This window comes from Leiobunum rupestre, chromosome 11 (assembly GCF_980474605.1).
Source record: "Leiobunum rupestre chromosome 11, qqLeiRupe1.1.hap1, whole genome shotgun sequence".
Lineage (NCBI taxonomy): Eukaryota > Metazoa > Arthropoda > Arachnida > Opiliones > Sclerosomatidae > Leiobunum > Leiobunum rupestre.
Window position 1 is genome coordinate 52,311,088 of NC_143394.1, and position 17,235 is coordinate 52,328,322.

The 17,235-nt window shown below is 35.0% G+C and overlaps 1 protein-coding gene across 1 annotated transcript in view; it reads left to right on the forward strand.

Moving 5' to 3' along the window:
- The window catches only part of LOC149923280 (diuretic hormone receptor-like), a 96,209-nt gene that overhangs the window by 66,282 nt on the left and 12,692 nt on the right, over positions 1-17,235 (forward strand). The window contains exons 2-5 of the mRNA XM_090163530.1: positions 11,952-12,233; positions 13,401-13,523; positions 15,853-15,950; positions 16,498-16,598. Of these exons, the coding sequence (XP_090019656.1) occupies positions 12,056-12,233; positions 13,401-13,523; positions 15,853-15,950; positions 16,498-16,598 (500 nt within the window). The 5' untranslated portion in view covers positions 11,952-12,055. The remainder of the gene's footprint in view (positions 1-11,951; positions 12,234-13,400; positions 13,524-15,852; positions 15,951-16,497; positions 16,599-17,235) is intronic.

Sequence of the window (17,235 nt, forward strand, 5' to 3'; positions counted from 1 at the left end):
CCCATCTAGCGTCAGACACTAGTACTAAACATTTGCAGCTGTGAAATTTGGAATAAGTGGGTACTGAAATATCTAAAGGTCCATTTAAAAAAAAAATATTTACTGGGTTCGTAGGGCCTAAATGAATCCGGATCATAACAGAATCAAAAAACACGACCACTGTTCGGAAACGATAATAAATAATAAATAATAATCAGCTAGGCTAATACCCAAGGCACCACCTTAGGCCTAAGTCATCAAGCGACTTTTGAAGCCATTAATTTAACACCAAAGCGGAAAAATTTTATAATTTTAAAATCTTCACGCGCGAAAAGAAAGCGTACACCAAAAAACATCGACTCTCTCTCTCTCTCTCTCTCTCTCTCTCTCTCTCTCTCTCTCTCTCTCTCTCTCTCTCTCTCTCTCTCTCTCTCTCTCTCTCTCTCTCTCTCTCTCTCTCTCTCTCTCTCTCTCTCTCTCTCTCTCCTCTCTCTCTCTCTCTCCCTCTCCCTACTCTCTCTCTAAGCATGTGTCTTCTGAAAAGATAATATATTTTATATAGGCGAATATTCTAATACATTTTCTTATAAACGGATTTTACAAAGTTACATAATTACCATTTAAATATGTTAAATTCTTAAAGGACCAATATCAAAGAAAACCACAAACATCTTTTAACAGCAGTTTTTCATTTTAACATCCATTTGTTATGGTATAGTTTTTCTTATTATTCTACTCTCTGTTACATTATTATTTTGGATACTATGTAATTTAGCACGCATGGCCAACCATAGAGGCAAACATAGTCCAAACGAGTGACTTTTCGCTCAGAGTTGCAGGAAGATGCCTCTTGGCAGAAAGACTTTCCTGATTTCATTATTTTTATAGAGCCGATATTTGCTTTGGGGGTTTCCCTGAAGGACTGTTTTTCCCATTGTGTTGAAACTACATTGGTTTGTTAGAGCGCTAACCGATGGGCCGTGACACCTTTTAACAAATAGACTATACTAAGTTTTGTCCACTTTTGACCGCTGATACTGGACAAACTATAAGAGCTAGGGAAAAATGGCAATGGGCAATTTTGCTCCTTTGATCAAGCTTAGCAACATGTTTCATTTTGAAAAAAATCTGTCGAAAGCCAAATCCCATAGAAGAAGTGCGATGTCCTTTCAGAAAATTTTGGTCTTTAAGCGGCGGACCCTCTAAATCCAGTTTAAAATATTTGACCTTTGACCCTGGGCTTTTATTTTATTTTTATATTATTTTCGAATTCCCAGGTAATTATTTTGCACAACTCGTTTCCGTTAAAAATCGTATTTATTCGTTACATGCTATTAATGACCTAGACCCCTAAAACAGGTGGAATCATGGGCTTTTTTTAATTCTAAAACGCGCTAATAAGTAGTTTTCAGACAAAACTGCAATAATATTTAAGTAGGACGAGGTTACTTGGTGGGTCCATGGAATGATGTTTAGTAGTAATTTTAGTATTATTTTTTTAAATAAATAAAACCCAAAGTTATAAAAATTTAAGTTATAATTATACGTATTATATTATATTTACCACATTGTATATTTATTTATGATTAGATACAATAACTATACTGAAACGTTCATGGTCTAGATTCCCTCCCGCCACAAGAGGCCGCCACAAGTGAAGCAGAAGGAAAAACAGCAGTTTTATTAAACCAATGAGATTCCGAGCTGGTTTGTGTATTAGGGGGGGGGGAGTTTCGAGCATGAGCGCGATTAGGAGCCACACTTAAAGTCGTCTCAACATAAATGCATACTTTCTTGTTGGTAATCTAATATATAAAGCTGAATGTTTGTTCGTTTGTATTGGTGTATTATCTCATGGTACCCTGACTGTGGTTTTTGACGGTTACGGTCGGCAAAACAACTTTAATTAATTGAATTATTTTAATAATTATGTTATACAAATTGGCATATTTCCCGGCCGGGTACCCCAGCTTGATTCTACACTTTGACCTTGGCCAAAAGATTGAGTTTCTTAGTTCTTTAGGCCTACACACGAAAAAAGCTAAAATTATTGCAATTGTTTTTAAAAGCCTTCTTCTATAGACACTAGGTTGTATTATAAAAGGGAAAATATTATGTAGACAACGTAAAATTGGTTTATATTGTTAATAACCAGTTGGTTATATTGGGTACTCTGCCATGCGTAGAGACAGTTATTGCCGCTTTCTATTTACGCTTTGCATGTGTCGGAGTTTCGCAATTGGTGCTTTATCTTGGTTATACATATAAACGTAGCACCCCGGGAAATACCGGTTATCCCAACTAGTTAACAAGTAAAAATAAAGCGAAATAGGTCTAGAAATTTTGCTCTAAAGTATATATGTCAAATACAAATAAAATGAATTTATATTAAAATTATGTTAGACCGCCTTAAATGGACATGTTTGCTTGCAATTTCAATAATTTTTATATAAAATGGAAAGGATATTAGCTATTCGTTTGAAATAGGTCCGAGTTATCTCTTAAAAGGTTACGAAAGGACGTGATGTCTGCCCTACAAATCCTACCGTTGTTTTAAAACCTCCGAAACTTTCAGTTTGAAAACAAATTGAAAGAAGGAAAAGCTGATTGTAATTTAGTAGGCGACTAAAATAGATCTTCTTCGGTGGACGGACGTTCTTCGCTCGTGGCGTGGTGTCAGAAGCGTCGCCGTAAATCAGCAATTCCCGTAGTGCGCGTCTCTCGGCTAAATATCAGGACGGATATTCCGGCCATTTAAAAGGAAGAAGAGAAACCCTCGCGGGGGCGATTAGTCTTTTCTCCCGGATTTATCGCTTCGGGGCTTGTTTGTTTAATATTTTAATTTGAAGTTCGTAAAGTAGTCGAGACGGTGGAAGGCGGCGAGGCCCACTAAATCGAGCGTCGACTTGGAAAAAAGGCCGCGCAAAAAGTCATTACTTTCGGCCTCGATAATACTTATCCCTTTCCTTTCTCTTTCGTTAAACCTCCCTTTTTGGAGTCGTTGATGGAAGACCACTGAGCAGTCGACTCCAGTAAGCCCGAACCCCTTACCCCGAGCCGTTACGCAGCTGCAAATCCCTTCGTGGCTTCAGCCGTCCAGGGTCTCGTTTCCACTGTTACGACCGCGCGTTCGCTGTTGGCCTTCTACGGACATCGAACGAAGAAAAGATACATCGGAAGTTCATTTTTAGGGCATTCAAAATTATATTTTCGCGGGATAGATGCCTTTTTAATGGGAGCTAATTTACCGCCAAACTCTAAGTTTGATGTCTGTATTACTCCGCGAAGGAATTTCGGTTGTCAAAATTAAACGTAGAAATATTTACTTATTTAAATTTATATTTTATTTCACCAAGTATTTTAAAAAAAAATCGGTATCAAGCGAAAACCATTAATGGTATTATTAGATGGGTACTTTTCTCATACGACAAATATTATAAACTTTATAAACTTATAGTAATATGAAGAACCTATTTAACTTTCTGAAAATCCGCGTTTCAACCTATTGAAATAAGATAGTTGATCTACCTAGGTAAGATTTAAAAAATAAATTTCAATTAAATGAATAACGCCATCTGTACGGAACTGGTATTAATATTTTTTTGCGATATAATAAATGATAATCTACGATACAAGTAAATATATAAGTTTTTGGGGAAAGTAGAATATATCACACCCCAAAAAGCTAGTCTTGTAGTAGGCCAATGAAGACGGGATCACTCGTAGAGTGCCAAGCCAGTTGAAAGTTGATTAGACATTAGAGTCACAATCGGTCACGCTTGAATAAGTAAAGTAAAAGCATCGAGATGGTGAGCAAACTAAGCTTCATTATGGGATAAGACCGTGATTTCATTTAACAGCGTGAATATTCAACTAGCTTATTCTCTCTTTGATTCCGAATCTCCAACTCCGATTCGCCCTTTAAAACGAATTCGTGGTACTTCCAGCCGTGGCCTCGGTCGCCAGCAAAAATTGGCGACGTAGACTCGGTAACAAAACACGCGGACAGTGAATATTTTAAACCAGCTTTCTTCTTATAACAGACTCGTTTTCCAAGTACGGAAAACAGTCCAGACGGAAGAAATAAGTAATCAATAAACTTTTCAAGTAATAATGTCAGCGCAATCGCTTCGTCAGCTATCAGAAATGCTTAATTTCATTTCTTTTTTCTTCTTAAATAGGATAGACTTTCACTTATTTCCGCACTTCTTAAATAGGATGAACTTTCGAGAAACTGCTGACGGAATCCTTTTTCGAAGCGGTGTAATTAACGCTTAATCCTCGACTGTTTGACTTTCGGCTTAGTTAATTCATTAGGAGTTGGTTTAATTTATTAGTAATATATTATTTTGGGGAACAGAATTGAGTGCGAACTATCCGTCGCGTGTATATTTGTCTTCGACGTTCCGGGTGCGCGTGCTCCTTCGCGTAGAGAGAGACCTCTATATAAAGGCGAATGGGTTTCAACTCTCAACCCGCTCTGGCGTGTACAGTGTTTCGCCTGGAGGGAGGCGCGTCCGCTCTGCCAGGGAAACAAGACATTCTCATAATGGCAGAAACACGCTCGTTGCTTTCCATCGCACAGAGAGAGTCTCCCTGTTTCTCGGCGAGATCTCATTTGTCAGCCTGCGGTCGGCCCTTCGTCCGCCCGTTCTCGACTCATTGCCCTCTTTACCCCGCGGTCTCTCACCGCTTGCCCTTTCGCCTGAGTTTGACTTTACGTCGTTCCAACGATTCTGGCGCATTTTTATTCGGTGCCGTTGAATTAGCCCTTTTAAAAAAATACCGACGAATCACCGCTCTTTGGAATGGTCGTGTACGTCGTTCATTCTACGAAGAATGAGGAATTCGCGCAGTTAGTCGTCCGTAATCAAAGGCGAAGTAACTTATTGATGGATATTATGAAATATTTGGATTTAAATTGATACTTAAAAAAGATTTAAACATATATTGAAACTAGATTTAGATATTTATTGAAAAAAAGCTTTAATTATTTATTAAACAAAGCTTTAAGTATTTATTAAAAAAAGCTTTAAATATTTATTGAAAAATTGTGATTTCAATTTATACTGAAAAACAGTGATTAAAATATTTATTGAAAAATAGTGATTTAAATATTATTGAAATATATTTTGATTTAAATATTATTGAAATATATTTTGATTTAAATATTATTGAAATATATTTTGATTTAAATATTATTGAAAAATATTTTGATTTAAATATTTATTGAAAAATATTGATTTAAATATATATTGAAAATTAGTGATTTAACTTTACATTACAAAATAGCGATTATTAAATATATTTTTCCAAAAGAGCGATTGAAATTTTTATTACAAAATAGCGATTATTAAATGAATTTTGCAAAATAGTGATTTAAATGTATTCTCCAAAATTGTATTTCAATTATATTCAGAAAAATAGTGCTTTTATTATATTTATAAAAATAGTGCTTTTATTTTATTTATAAAAATAGTGCTTTTATTATATTTATGAAAATAGTGCGTATATTATATTTATAAAAATAGTGCGTTTATTATATTTATAAAAATAGTGCTTTTATTATATTTATAAAAATAGTGCTTTAAATATTTGTTGAGTATTAGCGATTGAAATATTTATTGAGTAATAGCGATTGAAATATATACTAAGGAATAGTGATTTATTTATTTATTAAAATAGTGATTTAAATATTGGAAAACATTGATTGAAATATTGGAAAATTGTGATTGAAATATTTCAAAATTGTGATTTAAATATTTAAAAACAGTGACTATTGCAAAGTAAAAAGACTTACTTATAATAATCAGCTACCCCGGCACCAGCATAGGGACAAGTCAGGCTAGAGGGTGTTCGAAAGCGAACCAATAGTTTTTATGGGAAATGGAAAAACTCTGGAGAAACCTCTTTAACTAGTGAGGAGATAAATTGGAAACTCAACGTGGAAGCTGCTGTTCCGATATTTTAAGCCATTGCCACAAGCTGTGATCCAACCTGGCTCCTCTTGCTGCGAAGCGGCACTTTTACCCACTAAACTATCCCATAGATTGGTGAGATTGTAGGTTTCGTAACTGGCAGCAGATTTCATCAGATATTTTATATAACCCTTTAAAGGAAATCAACGTAATTTATATGTTACGTGGTTTTGCTTTCAGAAGACGTTTTGATAAACCCTAATTCCATCGACCATATCAAGCATAGTTCAGGCATTTGCAATGCCTATCAACTTCTTTCTTCGCGTATCCATAGGCTTAGTTAATGTCTTGAAAACATTAGGTACGCTTGACGTATTATCTAGGCGTTTGCGTTGAATGAGATATTAGCGAAGTTCAGAAAACGAAATACGTAAGCCATATCAGGCATATTTTCAGGCATTTGCCAAGCCTAACGAGTTCTTCTTTCACGTGTTCATAGGCTTAGTTAATGCTTTGAAAAATCCTACCACGCTTGAAGTATTCTTTGGACGTTGTCTTTGCTCTCTTAAGCTCGGTCGTTTTAAAGTAGCTTTCAACAGTAGGCCTGTATCACCCGCAGCAAGCTATTGTGTTTTATGTTGTTCTTTTGCAAAGAATCACGGACCCGTGAATTTACTGTCCGCTTTTTAACGGCTCCGCGTTGTGAACGGCTGTGGTCCCCGTCAACCACAAAAGCTGAAATGAGAGAGATATATATTTTTAAGCGGTAAATATAGAACTAAGCAAGCTCACAAAAATTACACTGAAACTATATTAAAACCTTTTTAATGGATCTTTTGAACCGTTAATAGATGCGAAGAAAATTTATTTATTTCATATTCTAAACAAATTTTTCACTTTCATTTTTGTCAAAAGCGACATATGACCCAAAAGCGTGTCAGTCCTACCTTCACACCTTACCTCGACTACAAAGCCAACCAGAGAGGCTAGTATTGGAGGCGTTCTCTTTGCTCTATGGGCTAATTGATCTTGGCACGATTTCATCTCGCGCATAGAGATACGTTCTAAGACGCCATGCGGGGTGCTGAAGTTGTGAAAATGTTCAATTTTGATAACGTATTCTTGACCTCCCTTTTGTTATTGTCGTATGAAACTGAGTAAGTTATCTAAAATTTAAATAGATGGATAAGACCAATTTTAAATTGCCACGAAATAGCAGTCGTTTACAAATATTTTAAGTAAATTAAAATTAAAAACGCGCTTAAGTTTAATTATGAATATTGCTAGTCCCTTGCGCTAAATTATTGAGTTTATGATAAACAAGCTTTTATACCCGGCTTCACCCGGGGTTTTAGTTTTAATTAATTAGATCAGATTTGTACGTAAGAAAAGTAACGCTCTAGCAAAAACGAAACACGCGTAGCATAAAGTCCTGAACAACTTAAAAATCCCAACTAAACCTCCCCCTTTACGAAGTCCCATTCTTTCACACTAACACCCCTTTTACTAATTTAACACTAACCCGTTAAAAAAGTTTGAAGGTCGGGACGGGCGCAAGGAACTCAAGAGATACGATAAGGGGGGCAAAGGGGTGGAATTCGAGAAAAAAAATTGAAAGCCGAGACCAGTCAGAAAATAGATAAGGGGAGCAAAGAGGCGAAAATCCAAAGTCGAGTAAATTAAAATCGAATTAGATTAATAACCGTGTCAGATATTTGAAATAAGACGCGCTTAGTTGAAAATCAAGCCCTGAACATTGAGTTAAAAATTCAAAGCTCTAGAGCTAACCGTTCTCGAGTTTTTAGGAACATGACATACAAACCCAGGTAGCAAAAGCACGTGTATTTATAGTGGAATTTTCGTAATTTTCGTGGATAATACGTGTTTGAAAATTACACACGTGTAGAACACGTGGAATTTAGGGTTAATAGCTCACGAAACACAGTTCGTGTAATTTAACACTTGATCTCCTGGTGTCTTAAAGGTTTTTAACTCACGATGATTTTTTGGTGTGAATTTACACCTGGCCTAAAGGTGTTTTTTAAATGATCAGTTACACGAAAATCGGTTCGTGTAATTTCACACGTGATCTCCGCGTGTTTTAAAGGTTTTTAACTCACGATGGTTTTTTGGTGTGAATTTACACGTGGCCTGAAGGTGTTTTTTAAATGTTCAGTTACACGAAAATCGGTTCGTGTAATTTCACACGTGATCTCCGCGTGTTTTAAAGGTTTTTAACTCACGATGGTTTTTTGGTGTGAATTTACACGTGGCCTGAAGGTGTTTTTTAAATGTTCAGTTACACGAAAATCGGTTCGTGTAATTTCACACGTGATATCCGCGTGTTTTAAAGGTTTTTAACTCACGATGTTTTTTTGGTGTGAATTTACACGTGGCCTGAAGGTGTTTTTTAAATGTTCAGTTACACGAAAATCGGTTCGTGTAATTTCACACGTGATATCCCCGTGTTTTAAAGGTTTTTAACTCACGATGTTTTTTTGGTGTGAATTTACACGTGGCCTGAAGGTGTTTTTTAAATGTTCAGTTACACGAAAATCGGTTCGTGTAATTTCACACGTGATATCCGCGTGTTTTATAGGTTTTTAACTCACGATGTTTTTTTGGTGTGAATTTACACGTGGCCTGAAGGTGTTTTTTAAATGTTCAGTTACACGAAAATCGGTTCGTGTAATTTCACACGTGATATCCCCGTGTTTTAAAGGTTTTTAACTCACGATGTTTTTTTGGTGTGAATTTACACGTGGCCTGAAGGTGTTTTTTAAATGTTCAGTTACACGAAAATCGGTTCGTGTAATTTCACACGTGATATCCGCGTGCTTTAAAGGTTTTTAACTCACGATGGTTTTTTGATGATAATTTACACGTGCCCTGAAGGTGTTTTTAAATGTTCAATTACACGAAAATCAGTTCGTGTAATTTCACACGTGATCTCCGCGTGTTTTAAAGGTTTTTAACTCACGATGGTTTTTTGGTGTGAATTTACACGTGGCCTGAAGGTGTTTTTTAAATGTTCAGTTACACGTAAATCGGTTCGTGTAATTTCACACGTGATCTCCGCGTGTTTTAAAGGTTTTTAACTCACGATGGTTTTTTGGTGTGAATTTACACGTGGCCTGAAGGTGTTTTTTAAATGTTCAGTTACACGAAAATCGGTTCGTGTAATTTCACACGTGATACCCGCGTGTTTTAAAGGTTTTTAACTCACGATGTTTTTTTGGTGTGAATTTACACGTGGCCTGAAGGTGTTTTTTAAATGTTCAGTTACACGAAAATCGGTTCGTGTAATTTCACACGTGATATCCGCGTGTTTTAAAGGTTTTTAACTCACGATGTTTTTTTGGTGTGAATTTACACGTGGCCTGAAGGTGTTTTTTAAATGTTCAGTTACACGAAAATCGGTTCGTGTAATTTCACACGTGATATCCCCGTGTTTTAAAGGTTTTTAACTCACGATGTTTTTTTGGTGTGAATTTACACGTGGCCTGAAGGTGTTTTTTAAATGTTCAGTTACACGAAAATCGGTTCGTGTAATTTCACACGTGATATCCGCGTGTTTTATAGGTTTTTAACTCACGATGTTTTTTTGGTGTGAATTTACACGTGGCCTGAAGGTGTTTTTTAAATGTTCAGTTACACGAAAATCGGTTCGTGTAATTTCACACGTGATATCCCCGTGTTTTAAAGGTTTTTAACTCACGATGTTTTTTGGTGTGAATTTACACGTGGCCTGAAGGTGTTTTTTAAATGTTCAGTTACACGAAAATCGGTTCGTGTAATTTCACACGTGATATCCGCGTGCTTTAAAGGTTTTTAACTCACGATGGTTTTTTGATGATAATTTACACGTGCCCTGAAGGTGTTTTTAAATGTTCAATTACACGAAAATCAGTTCGTGTAATTTCACACGTGATCTCCGCGTGTTTTAAAGGTTTTTAACTCACGATGGTTTTTTGATGTTAATTTACACGTGCCCTGAAGGTGTTTTTACATGTTCAATTACACGAAAAACAGTTCGTGTGATTTCACACGTGATCACCGCGTGTTTTAAAGGTTTTTTAACTCACGATGGTTTTTTTATGTTAATTTACACGTGCCCTGAAGGTGTTTTTTAATGTTAAATTACACAAAAATCGGTTCGTGTAATTTTACACGGGATCTCCGCGTGTTTTAAAGGTTTTTAACTCATGATGTTTTTTGTGTGGATTTACACGTGGCCTGATGGTGTTTTTTAAATGATCAATTACACGACACAAATTATTTTACTTTTACTTAACCTGCTTTTTGATTATGTAATTAAGCTTTGAAATGAAGAATATCTAAGCGTATAGGTCGAACATAGATGACGCTTCTGCTATGTCGTCCGGCACTCATAATCTCAATCAAACCTTAAACGTATGGCTATTTTAAAAAATAACGGTTATCTTTTCGCCGCCCCGAAGGATCAAGGAGGTAGAAATAGGCCTCTTTTTTATTTATTTCTTAACAAAAATCTAAATTATTTGATAATTAATAATAAATAAACATTTCAAGCTCTTACTAATTTACACTATTCGTCCGACCCGTAAGTGTTTTAGTTTAAACCTTTCTTAGAAGAAACGTTCAACTTGAAATTTACACCTCAAATTCACAACACTAGATGTAACAATCAATTGTAAATATGTATATATGTGTGACCGTGGATATATTTTGTTTGTGATACCGGCGTTGCAGGTTGCTGTGAATAGCTCAAACAAACTTAACGCATTAGAAGGATTGTGTGTATTCTGACCGTCGTGCGTCTTGTTCTTGCCTATACTGTTGGAATCTCTGGCCTAAAAATTTTCACTTTTGATTTAAAAATCTTAACGTTCGAATTAGACGGAAGCCCGAGCGTTAAAGATGTCTGCTGAATAGCGACCGCCATGCAATAATTGGTGAAGAATTTCACTATAAGTTGCAAATGACTGCTCACATATAGGGCACTCTGAATGTTTATTAGATATACTGATATCGGCAAATTTCCGAGGACAACCAGAGTTCCTACGTAGTACTGATAAGCCCCAATATTTTTTAAATGGAAAGTTTATAAATAATATTGGACATAAAATTTATTAATCCTATTTAATATTTAATTTAAGGCGAGTTATAAAATTTAAAATAAAAAAGTTGTGGGTGTTTTTAATTAACAATAACGCAATATTTTCATTTATGAATGTAGGAGAATTATTAGGGTTAAAGAATGGAAGTTCGATGTTCGTTTATTGTTACTACGGTGTTTGAACACGTACAATTAAAGTTATTATACAGGAACAAAGTATGTGTTCGAACACGTGTATTGAATGGTACCCTAAACCTTAATTACCGGTGTTAAACCCGTGGACGATCAATATATGATCACGTGAACGATTCGTGTTTAAACACGTGCATGGTACGTATTTAGACACGTAGCGATTGATACACGTGGACGGTCGGTGTATGCACACTTGCGAAAAACGTAACCAAATCGTGCTGTAACACGTGTTTGACGGTGACACGCTCGCCGTTTTCCCCACGTGAACTCCACACGTGTACCGCACTATCATATTACTCGTGTTTAACACGTGTTTTTGCTACCTGGGAATAAATAAATAAAAGGACAAACTTTAAGACTTATTGTTAAATATAGATTTTGAACTTTGTTAAATCTATAGAATGTGCAATCGTAATCTTTCATCATTACAATGCAGAGAAATAAGCAAAAGTGCGACAGTAGTTTTGTTTTTTGCTACATCCTTTCTTCAGTGACGCGAAAAAATTTAAATGAGAGCCACTCACAAATTGTCAGTGGCGAGTCCTTGAACTCTACATCCGTGTGTTTAGGACCAAGGCAGAGCTTAATGGTAAACCCTGCTATTATGAAACCTAAAATAACTTTGGGACAAAATTATTATTATTGAATCTACAATTGCTTCATTACCAACCTTGAAAATGTTGATCCCACGACCTCCAAAATTTCAGTTTATAAAATTTAAGCACTTGATCTAAACGAGGATTTTTATTGCTTTTCCCTAACAGGTTATTGAAGAGCCAAAAAAATATTAATCCTCTTGAACGCAAGCAACACCATGACAAAAATGTCACTTCCGTTTGCCAATGTGTGTTGATAGATTATTCTCAGAATGGCCAAGAGCGAATCAAACGCTTCACCCAGTTCAGAGGTCCGATTTGCTCAAGCGGAAGAGTTAACGCCGGCTCCATTCCAAAATGTCTCCCACAATATTCTCGTTCCAACTAACACATCCTTCAGTTCCGTCGACATAGAATGCTACCTGCAATTTTACGATTACAATGAAACAGGTGAGTAACTGTAAAATTTGTTGAGGTCAACGTTAATAGTAAGTGTAGGGAGCTGCTGGCTCGATCTCGTGGCATGCAGGGCTTGCCACCACCCTCCTACGCATTGTAACCCGGCCAACTGAATTAATTGCTTCAAAAGTCGCTTGATGACTTAGGCCTAAGATGGTGCATTGGTTATTAGCCTAGCTGATTATTGTATTGTATAATAGTGTACTTTTATAGCGAACTTTTACCAAACTAATTTGCCACGTTGTATGCTTGACGGGTATTATGAAGACGAGCACCAAGAACGTATCGGAGAAACTGAGAACGATAAAGAAATTTTCCTAAAGTTTCATTATATACTCTTTTTTATATTTGGTGGGTTGAGCTTATGTTGATGGTCAATAATACAAATCATATTTGTTATATTGTAAATTAATATCATTTTAAAATTGTAAAAATACCAATATTTATAATTGAATAAATCGGTTAATATTCGCAATAGAAAAATATATTAACATTTACAATAGAAAATATAATATTTATTATTAGAAATTACATAATTAATAGTTAAAAATTAAATTAATATATTAATTAATTAATATTTTTTAATATTTGGTATGTATAGTTATTAATGAATACTAAAACATTATTATAACATTTTAAAAGACAACAGTAGAGCGCCACGAAATATGTATTAGACGGGGTTTCAGAATTTAATAGTAGATCAGACCTTTACACCTCAATTATTTCTTTATTGGTTCTCAGTTCATCCGATTTGTTTTGTGAAGATTTAAGTTCAACGACAAACGATGAATGTTATAAATTTTCTTATAAACATTGACTTATCGAGCGCTTAACTTTCGCACAAGGTAATTTACATATAGATGTGATAAATTGATCTACCTTTTGACATTTAACAAAATTACATCATCATAGTGGTAAGTTTAAATATTTGTAAAATAATAACTATTATTGCATTTGGTTTAATAACAATTGAGAATCTTAAACGTATTTTGCAACACTCTAAAATAAATATTTTCAGACCCTTTCTAGTCGTTGATACAAATTGCGAGTTGCAATAAGCAAGTTGAACGATTCAAGTTCAAACGCTTTGTGGAAAATTATTTTTACCCTTCTCTATTGATCTTAAAATAAAATACATCTGTCTGTTATTATTTTCAGATGAAGCCGGTTCTTGCCTCAGCTACCATGATCAAATCATCTGCTGGCCTCCGACGAAACCGGGGACGTTGGCCATGGTGCCGTGCTTTGCCGAATTTAACTCCGTGCCATATGATACTACACGTAAGTAGCTACAGCCTCTTTTTTGCTAAGGAGAGGAAATAGAATATCGATATCTCCTACTTCTAATAGTAGATGGTGCGTCTGTCATTATTTGTAAAAAGCCACTTCAATATAGTTGTGCTATCATCTAAGGTAGTTTTTAGATAGCAGATTTTGCTTAGGCAGTGGCGGCGCCAGGGGTATGCTACGCAGGCTACAGCCTCCTTTTATTTCGCTTGTAGGGGCCCCAAATCTAGATGAAGGGGCCCCGAACAGCCCCCTAAAATGATTTGCGAAGCTAGAAATATCAAAATCCGAATTAAAAGCCTACTGTTTTTAAGTTGCGAACGCTGAACAGTGATTTTTAATATTTTTTCGAACGCAGCCTTGATTCGTTGTAGTTGCTAAACTAGCTAGTTCAAAAAGTGCTGCATCGTTAGACAGATGATAAATTGGGCGGTTTTCCGACTCTCCGAGTCCCAATTTCCAAAATAAAGATAAAATACGTGGCAACTGGCAGTCTGGCAAGTGTTATTGCAACAATTGTAAGTGAAAATGGAGAATAATGTTGGAGGATGTTGCCCATATGTGCATTGTTATGCTCATCGACTAAAAAAAAATTACTTCCATAGTACATTTAAACAGTCGTGTACATTTCTTTTGTAAATTATTAAAAAATAAACCGGTTTTGTCACAGTTTTGTTTAGTTAGTGTATGTAAAGGTGGGGCCCCCAAATTAAAGAATTAAGTAGCCTACCCATAGTAATATCCTGGCGCCACCACTGTGCTTAGGCTTTGTAGAAACGGCGTAAAAAATTACCTACCAAGCATTTTGCTTTACTGACTGTACTACTACCAAGATTATATTTATTTGTACTTAGGAAGAAGGCCTATGTTGAGACAAGTTCAAGTGTTGTGCCCAGTCCGCGTTCATACTTGAAGAGTGAGCTCTCAGTGAATCAAATCAAATCAGCCTGGTATAGAGTTGTCGGAAAATTTACCGTATTTTTCCAGAAAGAAAAAAGATTTTCATTCCATGATAAGCGTAATATTGTTCGTAAATTTAAATTTCGCCTCATTTTGTCGAATCCAAAAGTAACTCTAAACCTCTTTACGGAAAATTCACAACTCTAGCCCAGTATTTCATTGCCTCTCTTAAACTGACGTTATAGGTGGATACATTTGGTCACAGTATATAGCTATTTAAGTCTATTGATCACATTGTACTCCAATTCTGGACTTGGGGAGTAGTTGGCGTATCATGGCCGGCCGAAAACATTTTAAAAGACGAAGTTGATACTAAGTCCTTTTCGCCTGTTGTGGTACTGAAAGTGCACGCCTTTCACTAAAACCAAACTACTCGCCTGACAAGCGAAAAGAGAAGCTCCAAACTTCACTTTTAAGCTTGGAAATACGACTATTTCCGAGGGGTCCGATATTTGCATAATATGAGTACGGTATTTAGAATTTTAAAGTGACTTCAGAAACTAATTTTGATATTTCAGAGCACAATTTTCATGTTGATTTTGGATTTTGTTTCACCCAGATTTCGGGATTTTCAAGTTCATTTCAAGATTTCTAAAATAATTTTTCTCTAGAGTGTCCGGGATTTGTACGAATGTTGGACCTTTTGATAATTTATATTTACTCTGGCCCTCGAGAAGGAATAGAAAATGTATCCCAAATATTTGCTGAACTTGGACAATAGTTTTACCGTGTTGAGTCATTCTCGCCACCGATTTAAGGTAGAAAGCGTACACTAAAGTGCCAGAACAAGCAAAACGTATCCACCTACAGTGCTTTAAAACACCAACAAAAAGTTTACTTGATCGTAAACTACCTACATGTAGGCTCAAATTTAAGAAGTAGAAAGCGAGTGAAACTGATGCACGGTTAACATATCACTTTTTAAGCATTTCAAAAAATTAGACTGATTTTTGATATCTAGATACATTGATGGCTCAGAAGTAATAATAGATAAGAGCTAAGTAAAATATATTTTCTGATTCTGATAAATGTATAACAAACTTCAAATTGTTTGTAAGAAATACTATTATTCGAAAATGGAAAATAAAGTAACACACTATTGTAAATATCTCGACAATCGTCATTCATAATCACATCTATGTTTAAAATATACATGGAAATCCTGTTTTGTTAAGTGCTGCTGCCTAACACTAGATGGCGCTGTATTACCTTGTTAAGATAAATTAAATTTTGTCCAAACACAGGAAAATAAGATTTTGTTCGCTTTTAAATCCTCAAAAACTGTGATAAAGGAGCTGCAGGCTAAACTTTCAGACGATTTTGTAGCACTTTAACTCTCAATCTTTTGTTTCTCCTATTTTAGATAATGCTACAAGATATTGTTACGAAAATGGTACCTGGGCTGACCGAGCCAGCTACGATCAGTGCAAGCCACTCGTCACTACAACCGATGTCATTGAGGTAAACACCATTCCAGAACTCAAAATAAGGGCGACAAATGGTGAACCCCTCGAAATAAATCATTAATATGGGGTCAACGGTCACCAGGGGCATCAAATTAATTAATTTAAAAACGTGCCTTGAAAATTTTAAAGAATAATTGAAGTTATTATTTTTCTTATTTCTGAAATTCTTCCACTCGTCATTCAAACACTAATCTATTTCTCAATATCTTAATATTGATATTTATGACACCGTTGTGATAATTATCTAATTGCCCCTCCTACGCATTATAACACGGCCACCCGTTTAAAAGTATTAAAAGTCGCTAGGTGACTTGGGCCTAAGGTAATGCCTTGGGTATTAGCGTAGCTGATTATTTATTATTTACCTTTATTTATCATCGGCTGTTCTCGGGCCAATTGGACAGAAGCACGTATATTCTATATCTATAGGCGCGCATGAATAAATTCATGCTTCATTCACTGTCTTTGATCACAGATTCCACCTTTTAGCGTAATTCTAATCTTCTCTTTCTATTGTTTCAATTTCGTTTGGTGATTTGTAGAGCTACTGGAACGCCAAAGACGCAGAAACCATTTATTGCGTTGGATACGCCCTGTCGTTGGCGGCGTTGCTTGTGGCTTTGTGGATATTTGTCTATTTCAAGTTAGTGATTTTTATAAATTTGGGTTTTCTTTTCTTCGGCGCCATCTATGATAACCGAATTCATTTGATAAATTTCGTTTTGGTTGACACAATTACCATCTGGGTTCAATGGTAAAGAGACCGGTATTTTATGTAGAACTTCGTCGTTATTTGCTCTATCAATATGGAGCCACTATTTTAAGGTGCTGGAGGTTAAATTTACCAGCGTTATTTTAAATTTTAAGTTCACAATTAAATTAGTATTAAATTAAACTTAATAATTAAATTTGTATTAAATTAAACTTAATAATTAAATTAGTATTGAATTAAACTTAATAATTAAATTAGTATTAAATTAAACTTAATAAATAAATTAGTATTAAATAAAACTTAATTATTAAATTAATATTAAATTCAACTTAAGAATTAAATAATAAAATAAAAATAAAATTAAGAAATGAAATGAAAATTAAGAAATGAAATGAAAATTAAGAAATGAAATGAAAATAAAGAAATGAAATTAAAATTACGAAATGAAATTAAAATTAAGAAATGAAATTAAAATTAAGAAATGAAAATAAAATTAAGAAATGAAATTAAAATTAAGAAATGAAATTGAAATTAAGATGTGAAATTGAAATTAAGAAATGAAATTAAA